This window comes from Poecile atricapillus, chromosome Z (assembly GCF_030490865.1).
Source record: "Poecile atricapillus isolate bPoeAtr1 chromosome Z, bPoeAtr1.hap1, whole genome shotgun sequence".
In the NCBI taxonomy this organism is placed as follows: domain Eukaryota; kingdom Metazoa; phylum Chordata; class Aves; order Passeriformes; family Paridae; genus Poecile; species Poecile atricapillus.
In genome coordinates, this window is record NC_081289.1 from 146,220,399 (window position 1) to 146,232,883 (window position 12,485).

The window sequence follows — 12,485 nt, forward strand, 5'->3', positions numbered from 1 at the left end:
TGAATAAGTGCTGGAGGGGAAATTAGTCATTCTTTAGCTTTATCTATAATGAGGCAAATTGATTTTGTATGTGGAACAGCTCAAGTTTATCCTAGAAAGTCCTAGTGGCAACAATTTAAAGTGTCACCCCTAATCAGGGAAAATACTAAATTTAAATATGGAAATTATACTTTGTGTTGAATGATTGTAGGTTAAATCAAATGACTGTAAATGAAGGCTTATCTTCTATCTTCCATAGCCATGTGCAAATTACTTAATGTCCATATGAGGCAAGTCACTGGCAGCCTCCAGGATGCTGAAACTGCTCTCTGCTTCCTGTAGGGGAGCAACAGACACATTCCAATTTTCTTCAAAGAATGTTGGGGATATTGCAGCCATCTGTGTTGGTCACTGCCCAAAAGATGGGAAGAAGTCATCTGCAAAAGCTGATATCTTCTGGCATGTCCAGGAGATTATTGTGACAGAGATGGAGCTTTGCAACAAGTAAGTGCCTTCTCATCTGCAAGGAGCTGCCCTGGGAGGGCATGGGGGAGCTGAGCAGCTCTGCACACATCCTCCTGAATCATTTCAGGCTTAAGAAATAACAGAAAGTCTTATTTTTTTTTATGTAGTTTGGTGTGTCAGGTCCAGAATGTCCTTGTCTGACTTACCTGCACAATTTCTGATTTGTTAGAGAGGGTACTTGCATGTGCAGGTAACTTTATAAACAGTTTGGCTGGGGTGACTCTCACAGCCAGGATGAATTAATTTCTCACCTTATGGAAAATAACCAGAGTAGCTGAAATTCAAGGAGTTTGTAGGATAGTCTGCACAATCTGGTCTTTAAGTAAGTCTTGTGAAAGATTTCCTAGAAACGAGAGTAAGACAAAGCCTGAGCCTCTGATTCAGACCAGTTTGGATAAGAGATCCTTCTGGTATGGTCCAATAGGTCACACATGACTGGAAAGGTTGCAGTCATGCAGCTCAACCATACCTAAAGAGCCCTGAGCATGGTCACACAAATACATACTTTGATCTGAGTTCCATCTTTGGAAGGGGACCAGATTCCACAGGGACTGTGCATGAACAGAGATCACCCATTTGCAGAACAAACTGCACTTCAGTAAAACAATCCATGCATTAATTGTGGATTTCTTCTTTCATGATATTTCTATTGCTGCTAAAGAATTTAACTACAAGGAGTTTGTTCCAGCTGAGACAATTGAGTGTTTAAGAAGAAATCCTTGAAGTGGTGGGATTTTTTTTTGGTTTTTTTTTTAGAAGCTAAGAGTCTCTCCTAGCAAATTAATCAGCCAGCTGAAGAGCCTTAATAATATTTGCTGAATGAAAACTCAGTCAATTGCATACTAAAACATATTCTTTTCTCCTGGTGGGGAAAAGCCTGGAACCCTCGAAGTCCAGCTGCGCAATCAGATCCGTGCACTGAACTCATTGGGAGCATGCTGCAACAGCTGGGAGAGGGAGCTGTTAAGGGGCCAAAGGCTTTGTCATAAAATCCCACTTTTTAAAGATTGTTTTAAATCAAAGAGGGCAGACAGAAGATATGGGTACATTCTGCAGTCTATCCTTGCACTGGAGCAGAGCTCCAGCTCTGCAGATACAGCACTTTGCAGTGGTTTTTGCTGTACACAGGAGCAACTGGAGAGCTTGCACCATGAGAACAGGTTCTCACTTCAGGTATTACCCATCCCAAATATCAAACAACCTACCCAGACAAGCCAAAGACCAAATTAAAAGAGTTAGCAATAGTTGAATAGTAGCAAGAGTTGAAGCAACAGTTTTGAATTCTACTGGGATTTTTCCTTTTGGTAGTATTTAGTATGTAAAAAGGTTGTATTTAAAGATTTTTCCTTGCACATTCCAGGGCTACAAAAGTCATCTTTTCTCTTTTTACCTCTTGTGAAGATTGGCATGCACCATTTTACTTCCAGACCATGAGATATTACACAGCTGAGGAAATTGATCTGCAGCATTGGGCGTCCTCTCCATCACACTCTCATGCAGTTTTCCTGTCCCTGAGCCTCAAATTTTGTTCCCCCTGGAATTTCTCATCTATAAAGCTTCTTTCCAGGGAATGAGTGCTTCTCTTTGGCTGCAGAAAATGCCAAGAGTATAGGAAGTGCTTAAGAAACACCATACAGCTGGAGTCACAGTAACCCTTCCTCCAGGTGTTTATTTTACACACACACACTCTGCAACCCAGCCACACTCCATTCAGGAGGACCTGCTGCAGTTCAGTGAAGGTGGGGGAAGGGAAAAAGCTCATTTGGAACTGATCTGCATCATTGGAAATGAAATACATCATTAAAAGCGGAGTGCTCCAGCCCCTGGCTGAGTGCCAGCTACGAGGTAATTTATGGATGTGCTCGGTGTTCCCCGCACATCACCAGAGACAGCACTGCAGAGGCAAGGGCTGTCAGCATCTGGTACCCATCATTTCTGTGTTCAGACTTCCTTTTTTTCCCTGCTAAGGATGAGACGGGTGATCTAGAAAGGAAAGGGGAGATTTAAACCTCCTCCATCTTTCCCATTCCTTTTTTTATGCCTTTTTCCTGCATTAGCTCTGGGTGTGACGGCTTGTCCTGCCTTGGTGGGTCTGTGTTTGTACCAACAACATGACACAGCCCCAGGGCAGGGCCCGTCCCCTGGGCTAGGACTGAGAAGGGAAGGGGAAGGGGCTGGAGCCCCAGGAGCGGCTGAGGGAGCTGGGAAAGGGGCTCAGCCTGGAGAAAAGGAGGCTCAGGGGGCCCTTGTGGCTCTGCACAAGTCCCTGGCAGGAGGGGACAGCCGGGGGGGTCGGGCTGTGCTGCCAGGGAACAGGGACAGGAGGAGAGGGAACGGCCTCAGGCTGGGCCAGGGGAAGTTTATATTGAATATTAGGGAAAATTTCTTCACTCAAGGAGCTGTCCAGCCCTGGCACAGCTGCCCAGGGCAGTGTTGGAGTCCCCATGCCTGGAGGAGTCTAAAAGCCATGTGGCACTTTGGGAACACGAGGCAGTGATGGCCTGGGCAGTGCTGGGGTAGCAGTTTGTCTCAATGATCTTAGAAGGCTTTTTCAACACAAACAGTTCTACAACTCTCTAACATCTGCCCCACAAAGTGGCCGTCCTTGCCATTAACCTGTCGCCGATTTCCCCTGGCAGGTACTTTTTCAGGTGCAACGTGAAAATCCCTCTGCGATACAAGAGGCGAGACTACAAAGTCTTCGAGTGTGCCAAGGTCACCGAGAGCTTCGCCAGCAAAGCCCGGAGCTTGGTGCCAGTCAAATATGAGACCATCGTGGTGACAGGCTTCGAGAAGGGCGCGGGCACCGACGCCAACGTGTTCATCACCATCTACGGCCTGAACGGGGACTCGGGGAGGCGGGCACTGAAGCAGAAGTTCAGGAACCTCTTTGAGCGAGGCAAAACCAGCAGGTTTTACCTGGAAACGCTGGACATGGGGGAGCTGAAAAAGGTCCGGATTGAGCACGACAACAGCGGTCTGGGTCCGGGCTGGCTGGTGGAGAGGGTGGAGATCACCAACTCGGCCACTGGTGTCACCACCATATTTCCCTGTGGGAAGTGGCTGGATGAAAACCGTGGGGATGGGTTAATCTGTAGGGACCTTTTTCCTAGGTACTGAGGAGGGCACACATGTGCAAAGGTTTTGGTCCCTTCAGTATGCTTTTTTTTTTTTTTTTTTCTCATTATATTGTTTTATATTGCATTTTACTTTTTAATACACTACCTTTTGTATTGAGAGATTTGTAGTAGCAAGATGTTCTTCCTGGGTTAGCATTTTGTAAAAGTAATGCTGCTGCTTTTTTTTTTTTAAAGTCCACATAAAACTGTGAATTAAACAAATACATTTATTGCTTTCTTATGATTAAAAGCTACAACCAGCAGTGATATAAACTGTCCTTTACCAGCTCACATGTTTCTGCTTTCATGACAGAGCTGAGAAAACCCACTGACCACTGATAGGCTCCACTTCTAGATGAGCATAGAGGTTAAGAGAATTGAGACATTTTTGTTTAAGAAAATTGAGCTTGGAGATCACAGTTTTTTCCCCACTTCTGCCAGCTGCAAGCTCTGTATGTCCATACATACACATGCACCTCTCCAGAGGGCACCACGTCAAAAAACAGCAGGCACAGTTGGACTTTCCATAGGGAGTTTGGGGAGCATCTGCATGCATCCAGCCAAGTCTCAAGCAGTGGGATCTGGGTGGTGTTTTCCACCCCAGGGGCTTTTTTTCCCCCCCCAGGGCAGACTCTGCTCCCTGGCTGAATTCCACAACTCTGCCAAGAGCTAAGATCTATGGTTACAGCTGTAAAAGACCTTCCAGATAATCAATTCCACAGCAAGGAAGCTGTGCTAACTATATTCAAAGCTGACTCAGGATAATCTTACCCTACATGGCCTGAATACCAGGTCCTTTTCAGAGAAACTGCCATTCATTTTAGGGTTTTTTTTTTTTTTCTCTTTTAATAAGGATTGCTGTTTTGTCATTTTCTGTGGTGGAGAAGGGATTTCCCAGAGGCAGCAAGGGCCAATGCTCCTGTCAGTGAGCTCTTCCCAGGCACTCGCATCTCTACAGGTACCAACATGAAGATCTGTTTGTAAATCATTGCTTCTGGAGCCCTCTCTCTCTCTCTCTAGGGAGCAAAACAGCAGGACACATCCTTAGGAGGAGAAAGGCGGCTGTTTGAGCCATGACGACCTTCCTCCTGGAGGAGACCACCTCTCCACCCTGACATTCCCTCTCCCAGAAGCTGGTTTTAAACAAAAACTTCATATGAATAGGGATCAAGTGGGTCAAGAGTGGGCTCAACCCACTCACACACCCCACCAGTTCCTGGACTGAGAATGATACTTCTGCTGGGACCTTGCCTGCATGTGCCAGGCCATGAGGCAGGACTGTCCCACTGCTCAGTCACTCACTGCTCATGGGTGAAGGAGGCCCAGCAAAGGCTGGTGATGCTGAGACAGGAATTAGAAACATCTTAGAAATGCTGTCGATTGCTCAGAGGTGCTTGAAAGCTGCTAACCCACCAAAGCCCTTCCAGGGAAGTTCTGGATTTCTGTTTCCCACAGCAGGCACCACCAAGGAGACTTGACCTTATATCATGACTGTCTGTGCCAGCTCACAAATAATAGCCCAGACTAATTCATTTTAGAAATCTTTATGGTAACTGATGGTTTTGGAGCAGAGCAAGTTGCTTAAATGAGCCCAGTAATCAACCTCATCAGTGATCAGCTACTCACTGAGAGGAATAATAATAGCAGCCTTTGCTGCTGAGTTCTCTCTCCTCATGGCAGACTGGTGCTGCCCAGCCCTGAGCAAGGAGCTGGGAGCTCACAGGAGGAGCAAGAACAGCCCTTAGGAGGGCTGGAGGTGATTGCTAGGGTCTGATTGCATCCCTGGGACCCTGCTGGGATAGGGTTCAGACTCCCTAGATACCCAGGGGGTGCCATGAGTAGAGTCTGGTGCATCTGGGTTTGCTGTTCTTGTGGAGTGTCATTGCAGTTCCCCAGTAGGTGTTTGAAGCAAAATATGGGTCAGGGTTTTGATCTCCCTGTATTCCCTCTCACCAAAGTTTAACCAGCACTGTGAAAAAAACCTCTTCTGTCAAGACATTTGGCCCCTTTTTAGACAAATGTGTGCTGCAGTGAAATAGGAATTTGTCCCAGTACAGTGCTGTAGTCCCAGCATTTCCAGCTGGCTCCAGTCACCCCCTACTTGGTATAGGGTGGTGGGGAAGCTGGTTTTAGAGCATCAGTTCAAGCCCTGTCATCCCCTGGGCAAACCCACTGCACCAGTACCTGCTTCCATGGCTAGGTTGGATGGGGTTGGGAGCAACCTGTTCTATTGGAAGGTGTCCCTGACCATGGCAGGGGGTGGGAACTGAAACTTTGGGATCCCTTCCAGCCCAAACCATTCTGTGATCCCGTGATGATTCTATGATTCCAGCCCTGGGGAGCAGTGAGGCAGCTCCTGACCCACACACCATCCCTTCCCGGGGCAAGGAGGGAAGATAAATCCTTACCTTACTTGTCAGACATGCTCACATCTGGGAGGAATCACAGGAACCAAGTGGCTAGAACCATGGGTTGAGGCACAGCTGAAGCAGGAATTAATTGATCTTCAGGGTGACCAAATCACTGTGTAGGTGGGAGATGGGTTTGTAGGTATCTGTGTCGTCATCAAGGCCACCTGCCATCCCCGGACAGGTTTATTCAACACAAAAGCTCCAGGCAAAGCTGCCCTGAAAAGGGCCAAGGGAGAGTTTGCTGATAGAGGGTCAGCACCCTCACTCTTTCCCAGGAAGGCAGCCTTGGCAAAGCATGAAAGAGCTCCTCTTTTTTCCACTAAAGACTTCAAACAAGCCCCTCGTTAGTGCAAAGCTCAGCTCCACCCTGGCTCTGGGGAATCCCTCTGTTGCTACAACAACTAATGCTACAGAAGTAATAAGGCAAGAGTGGAGTTTTTCCAACGGCTGGATTTGCATTAAGCTGCTAAATTCAACACATTCTTGGCCAAGTGGAGATCTAGGGAGGAGAAAAGCCAAAATTTTCCTAGTCTTGTGCCTTTTGCAGGGCTTAGTCAATCTTTTCCTGTGGAGGCCAAGCATCTCAAAGCTGGTATGTTGGGGAGATAAAAAGGTCCTGCTCCCACCACCACCATCGACCTTCTTTTTTTACACTTTATTTCCTAATTGGTGGCATTTTAATGCACATTCCTTCATCGTAAAACAACAATGTAAATAAGAAGCAAGAGCAAAGGACAAGATTGGTACCACTCAGTGTGAGTGTTCAGAACCTCACGGTTGTCCCGCTGTATTTGTGTTCTCCACCGTTTTGGGACGCAGATGAAGTTCAGTGTTTACTAAATTTAGGTTTACTAGAGCACTTGGGTGCTGCCAGCAAAAACAAGCATAAACAACGAGTAGTTAGCAGTGTTTCACACTGAAGGGCCAGTTGCCTCTTGGTGCAGGACACACAGAATTATTTGCAAATCCCTATGAAATTGTTGCTAAGCATTTTTGGTAGCATCATATGCCTACATGAACCTTAGGCCCACGGAAGGGGAATGACTGAGAGATGTGAAGTATCTTATATTCTGTATACAGGAAATATCTTACAATCTTCGTTATGTCTAGAAGTTCATTCTAACTAGAAAAGAGCTAAAAAGAAAAAAAAAAAAAAAGAAAATAAAAACAAGAAAAAATAAATTTATTAACGGGGTTGTACAGCTCTAAGCTGCAATCTGTGGGCCAGCTGTAGATTGAGACACCACCAAACATCGATAAGGGCTAAGCGTCCCTACCATAGGCAGCTGCTGCGAGAGCAGATGCTGACGGTGAATAAAGACGTTGCATCTCGGTCCCTGCTGCTGTGCTGTGATGAGCACAGCCCCTGTCCCTCCCCAGGCAGGCACTGTGCTCAGCAGGGCTGTTATCAGATTGTGGCGGCTCGTTTGCTGCTCCAGTTCCAAAACAAATGAGATTGCCATCTGCAGCACCTCTCTCAGCGCCGTCACCCTTTCGAAGGACATCAGCAGGATCTCAGCAAGAAACTGAGATTTCCCCCAGCTGGACCAGCAGGCCACTTTTAACCTGTTTTCTGTTTTCTTAGTTTCTAAAAGCTTCCTGTAACAAGAGCTTCGTGTTGTGTGAATACGGCTCATCCCTTATGCAGCTTTTGATGGATGCTGGAGGAGCTGGCAATTCCCTTCAGCCACAGGAACCAAACCTCTATGATCAGCAGCCTCTTGTCTCCAAGGCTTATTTAGACTAATCACACAGTCAAAGCTGGGCACTGGTCTCAGCTTTTCAGGAGGAGAAGCTGAATCAAGAGTGGGCAGGAGCAGAGACTGGCACCATTTGGTGTGGGAGGAAAAAAAAGCACAGGAGGACCTACAGAATGGATTTTGCAGGATGCAAAATTGGGTGTGTGACCCATTGGATTCTCCAATGGGTATCAAAAATTGCTGATTTCCCAAGGATTGAAAATACCCTCAAATGTACCTGTATTAGTTTGAAGGGTTTGGGGTTTTTTTCTTCCAATCAGTTTCCCTTTCCTTAGTTACTAAACTAGACCCACACAGAAGGAAATGCTTCTCCACCAGGATGATGGGAGAGCCTGGAGATACTTTTTCAGGACCTGCTAGAGACACCTTACAGGCACCATGTGACGTGTTTAGAGGGGAAATCTCTCTTTAATAGGCAATTTTCTGAAATTCTAGAAAGCAGTTTTGGCACCTGATCACCAAACTGGTGCCACAGGTCACCACCCAGAGCGATGTGCCTGCTGTGGAGAGCATCACCTCACCTCACCTCACCTCTGCCATGGGGCTCAGCCACCAGCAGCCTCTGCAAACCAGATGGGCAGAGTATTTTATACCCCAGCAGTGGTTCTCCTGCACATCAAAGACACAAGCAGTGACAGGAGAGTTGACTCCAACCCAAAGAAACCAGAAATGAGCAGTAAATAAAGACCAAGTGACCGCCCTGCCAGGTGGCTTCTGCGTGGCACAGGTTTATAGTTAGCAATGCGGTTTGTTTTATTAGTTATAAATAAAGTACAAAAAATCCACCAAAAGTGAATCTAAGCATTTACACAATTTCTAATGTCTTTCCATTTCTTCAATGCACTATTGCTTTAATATTAATAATAAATATTTTTCTAGCTTTCTTCTATAAAATAGTCTATGTAGCAAAATGTTGCACAGCACAACAGAACAGCAGTAGGAATACAAAAATGTGGGTGATCCTTTCACCTGCCCGGGTCATTAAAGGAGAGGGGGTTTTGTTTACTCGCTCCTTGTTTTGCTTATCCCTCTTACAGTGACTTTGGGGGGTAGGGGGGAGGACAGCCAACCCCCCTGTCCCCACACAGCTCAAAATCACAGCTCCAGGCTACAGGGGAGGAGTGTTACAGAGCAGCAAGGTAAAATACACAGACAGGTTTAAAACCTGGGGTAAGGCAAAGTCAACAAAGCAGCGCAGCACCCTGAAGGGACAGAGAGAAAAAAATTAAGGTACTGTGATTTTGTGCCTTTCTAACCCAACTGAGAAATTCATCCAAAGCCTTTTTGTGGGGAGGATGGCTACTGGCTGAGCACATGCATCAAACCCCACTTCTGTCTGTACACGGCTGAATGTCTGCACTGACCAAGCATGGTTATGGCTTAAAGCTTAAAATGTTTTCAAAGGTTCTCTAACCTTCTGGCAAAGCTGGAACATGTGATACTGAGGAGCCTTTGGGGTAAGGGCAATGCATTGCAAGAGCGGTGCAGCCATGGCAGGATGGGGATGCTTCGCCATGTTAATTTGGGGCTGACCCCATTCTTGGGGACAGGAGGGCTCTGGGGCAGGTCCCAGCTCTACACTGGACTAAAATGCTCCAAACTGAGGTTCCCTCCTGTACAGGAGGGATGAAACCAAGTGGTCAAGATCAGTGTTAAGTGCTTCTGCTCTATGCGTGTCTCAGCTGGGTTACAGCCACTGCTCATGGCAGGCATTGCAAAGAGATGGCAAAGGGATCCCACGTCCATCCCAACCACCCTCAGCTAGACACGGTGTCACAGGATCACAGAATCCTTTGAGCTGGAAGGGACCATAAAGCTCATCTCGTTCCAACCTCTGCCATGGGCAGGGACACCTTCCACTATCCCAGGCTGCTCCAAGCCCTGTCCAGCCTGGCCTTGGACACTTCCAGGGATCCAGGGGCAGCCACAGCTTCTCTGGGAAACCTATGCCAGAGCCTTCCTAGCCTCTGAGTAAAGAAGTCAACCCCTAAAAACTGCATTGAATCCCTCAGTTCTGTTGCCTCCAAGCTCAGGCTCACCCTATTGCCTCCTTCACCCCAGCTGGGCACACACACACAGAGGATGAAAAGAGCCAAACCGAGCACTGATAGACGCCAAAAATTACAGAGCCACCACACCTGGGCTTCCTTCCCCGTCTTTTGACACAATTTGCAGAGTCTTGCACCAAAGGCATGCATTGCCCCAAGCACAGCCTTGCAGTGGGAGCCTGCTGGGTGTTATTGCAAGGTCTCCCAGGCAGCAGCAGCATCACCAGAGGCATTAGGGACAGGGCAGTACCAGGAAACAACCAAAACATTTTGGTTTATGCAGAGCGTCGTTAACCGCCTTCAATGCGCAAGGACACAAGTGAAAGGATCACCAGAGTTTGATTATGAGTGCAAATAATATTCATATATATGTGCTAAACACAGTCACTATATTGCAGTTTTCCACTATGTCACAGCATACAGAATCAAAGGTTTGCATTTTTATGGAATGTATCCAAGGTAACAGCACCACAGTAATACAGTTTGTAATCACACACCCTGATTTTTTTCTCTTTTTTTTTTTTTTTTTGTTTTTGACAAGATAAGCATTACCCCCCACATCCCCTGTTTAATTTTATTTTAAGTACCGATGCATGCAAAGCATTCCATTCCCAGAAACAATGCAAAAATGAGGTAATAGGAGTAATAAAAAAAATTAGTAGTAATTTCTAAATAAATAAATTATAATTAAAAATGCAAAAAAACAACTATAAAAATAATTAAATAAGAACCCACAATATCTACAAGTTAGTCATAAATTATGATTGTTAAATATAAGGCATTTAAACTCACAAAACCCTGTAAACTATTGATGTTTTGTTTCTAGATTTGTTGTTGTTGTTGTTGATGTTTGTTTTGTTTTGTTTTCAAACTCATCCTAACTCGCAACCTGCTTGTACAAATTATTTAAACGCAAAGGAACCTGACACACTGATACAACTCCAGACACTGTAAATTCGCACACACCTTGGGATCATTCACTCACACGAGACCATGGGAGTTTGGTGCTTTTCTCCACCAAAAGTTTGTTTGTTTTATTTGTTTGGTTTTGTTTTTGTTTTTTTTAAAGTTTGATCGATTTTTTTATTTTTTTTTTTTAAAAACTGTGCTTGTATATTAGGCAAATAGTAACACTTTCTCATAGGCTTTAAAAGAAAACACACGGTCCAGAAGAGTTCCTCATTCCCTCCCCAACCAGCGGGGGTATCAATCCCCCTGATAATCTCCCTGCTTCTCCCCTTCAAGTCACACCTGGGCAGATCAAACCTGCTCAGACTGTATTTTACCACCTTGCCAAAGCCTTGCTTTGCTTGTCATGGTATTAGTATTATTAGTATTATTTGTAATGCTGCTTCAATGCTGATGGAGCAAGACCCACAGGTACCCACGGGCCACTCCTTGACCATGGATATCAGGGCTGGGACCACTACATTCCCCAAGAAGCCATCACTTGTGCTGGGTGGCAAATGTGTCATAAAGTCATGGAATGGTTTGGGTTGGGAGGAACCTTAAAGCTCATCTTCTTCCAAACCCCCTACCACGGGCAGGGACACCTTCCACTAGATCAAGTCACTCCAGTCACCATCCAGCCTGGCCTTGAACACTTCCAGGGTTCTCTGGGCAGCCTGTGCCTGGACCTCCCCACCCTCACAGCCAAGAATTCCTCCCTCATGTCTTCTCTATGGGTCACCATTGGTCCCCTTCCACTCCCTCCCACCTGCATGGGCACACAACGAGAGCCTCCTGCACCCTCATGTGCGGCTTCCCTCCTCTCCCCTGTCTCACTGGGAAAAAAAGGAAATTCTCTGTGTGCCTCTGAGGCTGGTGTTTTCCAGTTACAGCTCATGAGAATCTTGCAATTTCTCAGATGATAGTTTATGATTGAATCTACTTGGGAGAGCATTTCTCTCCAGCGAAACAGATGCTCAGGGGAGCCAGAAATTGTTCCCACCACACCAGCGTTTTCAATAGATTATGTTTCTAATTCCCCTGCTGCTCCTTTGCAGCTCTTTTCTCCCTTAGTATGAAAGAAAAAAAAAAAAATAAAAAAGGAAAAAAAAAAGAAAACTACAGGTTTTGGTTGTGAATGTCAGTTTTCCCGAGGATTTTCTGCCCAATCCCTGTGGTTGCCGTGCAGAGGTCTTTTTTTTCACGGGGAGCATGGATCACAACAGCTCACTCCTTTGGGTATTACCTCTTAATTCTGTTTTGAGTGTTAATGTGATTAAGTTTCATTTTAACAACCACTGATTACTCCGTGTGGATACAGCCTGAAACGTGCTCGCAAGCCCACGTGGGCAGGGGTGCTCTCGCTTTGGGGTGGGTCACAGCCCAGCAGCGAGGCTCCCAAAAGTGGCAGCCCACCTCCACCCTGCCTTCCCCTCCCGTGCCCAAGGGCTCATGGTCTCGGCAGTGTCTTGTGAGCATGGAGTTTTCTTCCATCCCATTATCAGGAGATGCTTTTGCAATGGGAGAAGAGTTGACATTTTGCACCTCTCCAGCGTTATCACACCCCAAAGAACAGCTGTAGGCGCCGACTCCCATAACCATCATTTTGGAGTGCTGGCAAAGTCAACCAGCCACACAGCTCACAGAAGAAAGCATCACGGACAATTGCAATCATGTAGACAGAACTTCCTTGGA

The 12,485-nt window shown here is 46.2% G+C and overlaps 1 protein-coding gene across 1 annotated transcript in view; it reads left to right on the top strand.

Annotated features, from left to right (window-relative positions):
- Positions 1 to 3,624, top strand: part of LOXHD1 (lipoxygenase homology PLAT domains 1) — a 149,464-nt gene extending 145,840 nt beyond the window's left edge. Inside the window, exons 40-41 of the mRNA XM_058825935.1 lie at positions 322 to 483; positions 3,144 to 3,624. Coding sequence (XP_058681918.1) covers positions 322 to 483; positions 3,144 to 3,624 — 643 coding nt within the window. The remainder of the gene's footprint in view (positions 1 to 321; positions 484 to 3,143) is intronic.
- Positions 3,625 to 12,485: the final 8,861 nt, after the last annotated feature.